This window comes from Zeus faber, assembly GCF_960531495.2.
Source record: "Zeus faber genome assembly, chromosome: 6".
NCBI lineage: Eukaryota > Metazoa > Chordata > Actinopteri > Zeiformes > Zeidae > Zeus > Zeus faber.
The window spans coordinates 32012342-32018270 of NC_137201.1; the positions used below are offsets into that span (position 1 = coordinate 32012342).

The following is a 5929-nucleotide window of genomic DNA, read 5'->3' on the forward strand; positions in this document are numbered from 1 at the left end:
TCCGGCAACGGTCAACCTGGAAGAGGGACTTGAGAATTGAGAAACCCCAGCTCTTAGCCGGCAGAGTTTAAAGGGGCAACCTCACGGGAACGTACCGCCCCACCGCTGAAAATAGCCCTGGAAAAATCCCCAATTTTCCTCCGTAAGAAGATTCATCCGCCCGGAAGCTCAAGGTCACGCTCTTTGCACACGTCGCTGCAGGCGGATATAAAACTGCACTTGTACATTCCGTGAGAGTTTTTGAATCTATCCCGCCTTTCAACCTCCACCAAAGTCGCTCTTTATGGTCAGCCCAAGGACAGCCACTGGTTGCTGTGCTATGATTTACTGTTTATAGTGTGAGTGGAATTCATTCCGCTGAAGAAACAAATGGCTAAGTATAACCCGGCGGGGCGATAATGACCTGGCTGATACATACAATACTGTGTCCCAAATCCTGCAGCCTGAAGCTCACGGTTTAAAGCTGAATTACTTGACGAAAGCAAATATTGAGCAGAGATGATTTAAGATTTATTGCATTGTTTCACAAAGCACTATCAGGCAGTAATATACTGTATATTGACATTGCGAAACACTTGATTAATAATTCTTCAGTTACTTCATGGATCAAGACATTTCTACTCCTGTGCAACTAAACAGCGCTTAGGGTTCGCAGGAATTACTTCACCCGGTACTAACAAATACTACTGGATCAAAGGGTTCCGTCTGAATCAAAACAAACTCGTGGTTTAATAAAACGCCCCTGACCTCGGATCGGGCCTTTCCCATTTTGCCCCAAGACGGCAAAACTTGTTCTCTTATCCAACAGTCCTTTTTCCTATTGTCCGCCGCCGGCCGCGTCAAACATCTTCTTCCTGCCCTCCATGCCGGACATGGCCTCAACATTCTTACGCCAGTCGCCCACTTCTATGGTCATCTCCTAGGAGTGGAAGCGGAGGAAGATTAGGATTCGTCCGCGACAACCCCCTTGGCATTGGCTGATGAATGAGCGGTGGTCCCGCCCCTACCTTCTCCTGCTTGATGTCCTCCTTCTTCACGGACTTCAGGTTGCTCCTGAGGTCCATGGAGCCCTTGTGTTTGGACCCGAGCAGCGCCCTCATCATCTCGTCCGCGCTGACTCTGACCTTCCTCAGGGCCGGCTTCCTGAACTTGCCCCCCAGGTCCTGCACCTTCAGCTTCAGCTCATGGATCTGGAGACGGCGGAGAGCGCCGATGATCTCGCTCCCGGGTTTCAAGGTTTGAAAAAAAAAAAAAAAAAAAAAAGGCGTGTTTCAACCCGCCCGGAGGACGGGGTTTTTTAAAGACGTACCTCTTTGCTGTTCTTGAAGACTTTGTGCTCGCAGTCGTAGCGCTCCTCATCCACGACGTTGATTTTTGTGTGAAGCCCCTCGCACAGTTTCTGAACAGCAACGACATCGAAAACAGAAAACCACAACCACGTCAGCCGCCGACAAGACCAGAGCGTATGCTCACTATGGAGTGCATTCAGTGCCCGGTACGTCTCGCCACACTGGCCTCCCGTGTTCCTGGGCTCACGTGCAGGTCGTCCGCGGTCAGCCCGGAGAGCTGCAGCGGTGGGATTTTCTCTCCCAGGTATCGAACCTTCTCCTCGTCTCGTGCGAGCCGCTCTGCGTGAAGCTCCTCCGTGGCTCGCGTCAGCAGGAGGATCTCGGTGGATCAAAGAAAAGGTTGAAGTCAGCGAAGAGGAGGCAGAGCAGCTGATAACGGCCGGCTGATAAGAACGTCCTGTCATGGGATTTAATTTCAATAGTTGAGTGAGGATTCATTTCTTTACCTTTAAAGAGAGCTTGCGAGAGGCAGAAATCTTGGACTTTGGCTGAAATATTATATGTAACAATGAAATAGCAGTTAACATCCAAAAATGATGATGCTTAGGAATATAAGGTGTGGCTTTTCTTTACTAATGTATAAAAAATGCTTACTGTGCTGCTTATAATGTCCCATTGACATTATAATAATAATAATAATAATTATTATTATTATTATTATTATTATTAAAATTATTGAACTAATTACAATAAATGATTTGCTGGTATTAAATTTCCTCAATCATTATCAAACGTATCATACTCTGGTAATGTGTGTATTCTAAAATATCACCCATCAACTTCGATATGTCATGAACAACATTTTGATTAAAATGAGAAATGAGAAGATGTTAAAGGTGCGAGGCAGACGTGGGTCATCAGAACAGAGGTTAGACGAGCAGAGGTTAGACGCCATCAGAGTAAAGGGTTTTCATCAAATCTAAAAACTGGTGCTGATAAAAAAAGGTGATCAGAAGGTCACACTACCTTGGCCTCTGCCTTCAGGGCTGCAGGCCTTCTGACGTTCTGTGGATTTAGGATAAATGTTAAATGATGTTTACACGAACATACATGAAGCATAGTGATTAATTTTTATCTTTTTTATGCAAAAATTTGTATACCGTATTATATGAATATGACAAGCAAATAACAATAATAATAATACTATTATTATAGGATATAATATTCCATGCAGATTAAAACTCACATCACTGCGAGGGTCATTTGGAATAGATTTGAATGACAAAATAGAAACAGAAGACAACAAAACAGTTAAAACATTTTCAGTAAGAGAACTGATCAAATGAATAGTGGACTCCTGCGCAGCGGGGGAGGCAGCAGCAGCAGCAGCAGCGGCAGCAGCAGCAGCAGCAGCAGCAGCAGCAGCACCACCACCACCAGCAGCACCACCACCAGCAGCACCAGCAGCAGCAGCAGCAGCAGCACCAGCAGCACCAGCAGCACCACCACTCACTCGTCATCCATCCTCGATCCCCTGGAGAGCGCCTCACCCCCCGCGCGCACCGGCTGAGTGGCAGGGCGCGCGCCCCGAGCCCCGGTCGGCACCAGTCGTGACGTAGACAATAGTGCTACGTCACGGAGAAGAGAGGAAATGAGAAGACGTTAACAAACAAATTAATTAATAAATATATGAATTAATTAACAAGCACATGCGTGAAAAAAAAATATATATATTTATAATTTTGTGTCTTTAAATTTATTCCTTATTTATTTTCTTTCACGTTTTTTGATATTTCACAATACATATTGAATGAATACTTTTTTTAATATATACTTTTTTCCACAACACATATATATGTTATATATATGTATATATGTATATATATATATGTATATATGTATATATATATATATATATATATATATATATATATATATATATATATATATATATATAAAGAGAGAGAGAGAGAGAGAGAGAGACTTAGCCTCACTAATGATGGTTGGAGATTTGGTTGACTGTTATGAGATAAGTATTTTTTTTGTCAGCCTAATACACAACACCATGTATGAGGCGGATGAAGTATGTAAACCTTTTTTTGTGTGGGGGTGTCCTCAACCAGAGCTTGACCTGCCAATGGGGCCTTGCCATGAAAAAACCCTGGTATACATGACCATGGTTATCCAAAGTAAAAACCAAGCCTAAAAGACAAGTATTGGCTATTTGATAAATTCTGACATATGTGCATTTGTTGCACAACCATGGGTACACTTGGATACACACACGTGTGTGTGTGTGTGTGTGTGTGTGTGTATGTGTGTCTGCGCGGCGCGTGGGCGTGCACTTTTTATGGCTACATGCAAGCCAGCCAGAAGCACCCGTGACATGATTCATTTCTTGCTCATGTTCAAGATGTCACAGTGCTATTTATTCAGTACCCTCCTTGATGCTATGCAAGGACATAGATTCCGGGGGCGGTGGTGACTGTTGGGGTGGTTTGACTGGTCAAACCACCCCAACAATCATATATTGAAGAATAATAATAAATAACAAAACAGCAAATAACTGTTGTGAAAAATTATCGATGCGATCGTGATGTTTTGGTAGATCTTTTACCCTTAAACCTCAGGAGAAACAATCATTTAAACAGCCATTTTTAAAAAATGTGCCGCCAGACCCACAGGGAGGAAATTCAGTGAGGCGTGAAGACCTCGATCCCCCATGTTCAACCCAAAGTTATACCCTTGATGCTATCCCATCCATGTCTGCCCTCCACACAACGACGTGCATCTTTTACTGCTTGGCTCCTGTGCCTGCCCCTCCCACCCCCTGGGCCCGTGAGGGACATGGCTATGGCTTGGGGTGGCGGTGGGGTTAGGGGGAGGGGTGAATTCAAGGGCACTTTTAGGACACATGTTAAGACAAACAAACAAGCTGAGTCATAAGTGGAAATGGCCAAACAAATAAAATATGAGTCATAATTTCACATGCGAAATATAAATCAGTTATCGATCACTGTCGCGTCTTCTTGTTTCACATGCACTTTTGCTCGACTTAACATGGATCCTTTGAGGTCAACGGCATCGCCCTGGATTTTTTTTTTTACGGCAGTGATGACATGTTTGGTGGGCCTGCGTGAACAAGGTAACGTGATTTCATCCTCTGCGGACAGGATGCAAAGGCGCAAGATTCCAAAGAAAGGGACAGGGCTGCATCAGAGTGGTCGGATCGCTTTGCATTTACCTCTAAAAGAGGTGGAGAGGGAGGGGATGGAATAGCAGGACACACACAGCGAAAAGCTCCACGGGCTCAACGATCCAATTCAAATGGGCCCGGCTGACAGAGAGGGCTCAGCTGGATTAAAGGCGTCGTCGCATCTCGCAGTTCTCAGATTTCCGAGATTTCGGAAGCCATTTAATGAATAAGATTGACGTGCTATAAGATTTTACGCAAAATGTGTAAAAGAAAATTCATACCAGCAATACTTACGTTAAAAGACATTTTAGTCTCATTTATGTGAGTGACTGTCCCACCCTTACACCATGTTTACACCCATCACCTATCTGTACGCACTTCAATCGACTCATATGTTATGTTCCCTTTTAGGAAAGAACGCATGTGTTGCATGTTTTCAATTTGTTTATTTTATTGCCGTGCTATTTTTATTATTACACTGTTTTTAAGTATCTCTCTTTTATTCCTGCGCTTTTTTTATTATCACACTGTTTTTAAGTATCTCTCTTTTAGTCCTGCGCTCTTTTTTATTATCACACTGTTTTTATGTCTGTTTCTTTTATTCCCTGCCCCCTGTAAAAGCACTTTGGGTCAAACCTTTTTTTAAGTGGTCTATTAATAACATTGATTCCATTTCATTTTATGCTGAGGCTACATGATGCATACTCTGGACCTGTGTCATGAGTGCGTAGTGGTGCCACCCAATGCTCGCTCCAGAAAAGTGCAAATGTCTTTATTTTAACATTATTCAAAGTTAAAACTCGCGTCAAAGGGCAAAAGCAATTTCATGATGCATTCGAGGGAAACTCGGCCATGCACAATGCATGGGCCGCAATTTCAGCTGAAAGGTTTACGGAGAACACGACGCCTGCAAGTAAATGTGTTTGTTTGCAGGACGGTGCTCTTCAAGCACCAGAGCGTATGTACGTAATGGTATGTAAGCACCAGAGCTCACATACCATTCAAAATACAGAGTATTTAGATCGAAGTATTTTCAAATAAACGCCTTTTCAAAGGGAGCACTGTCCACCGAGAGCAGTGCCACGATGTGCCGTGACGCCGCGACGCCGAGACTTGAGGTCGGTAAACTCGGACCAGAACGACCCGCCCACGGCATTCCGACTCGGAGTTGTGATTGAAATTGGACCGTTCCTTTGCACGTTTTGTCCCCCGGTTCGGGCAGGTGGGCATTTTTTCCGAGTTCCGACTCCGGCGGAATGCGGCACGACTGCGGTCCTCCGCCACGGGCTGGATCCATTCTGCGCAGGCGCATGCGCCAATGACCCCGCCCCTCAACCCGGAAAAACCCATTTATTCCGATTCGAGCTCTGGCGTGATGCAGCTAGCAGCTAGCAGCTAGCAGCTAGCTAGCGGGGAGTCGCTGGTCCGGCCGGCGTTAGCACAA

General features: G+C 44.7%; 1 protein-coding gene across 1 annotated transcript; it reads right to left on the reverse strand.

Moving 5' to 3' along the window:
* Nucleotides 1-488: 488 nt before the first annotated feature.
* tnni1c (troponin I, skeletal, slow c) lies at nucleotides 489-2824 on the reverse strand. The gene is made up of 8 exons (XM_080002148.1): nucleotides 2803-2824; nucleotides 2536-2549; nucleotides 2316-2354; nucleotides 1796-1837; nucleotides 1537-1668; nucleotides 1310-1399; nucleotides 1008-1190; nucleotides 489-919 (listed from the first exon to the last, which is right to left on the reverse strand). The coding sequence occupies exons 1-8, from the start codon at nucleotides 2807-2809 to the stop codon at nucleotides 818-820; spliced, it is 609 nt and encodes a 202-aa protein (XP_079858274.1). The 5' UTR covers nucleotides 2810-2824; the 3' UTR covers nucleotides 489-817.
* Nucleotides 2825-5929: the final 3105 nt, after the last annotated feature.

Coding starts and splice junctions, on each gene's coding strand:
- tnni1c (XM_080002148.1), bottom strand. Junction 1,838..2,315: donor CCCTGAAGGCAGAGGCCAAG/GTAGTGTGACCT, acceptor ATAATATTTCAG/CCAAAGTCCAAGATTTCTGC. Junction 1,400..1,536: donor TGACCGCGGACGACCTGCAC/GTGAGCCCAGGA, acceptor GTTGCTGTTCAG/AAACTGTGCGAGGGGCTTCA.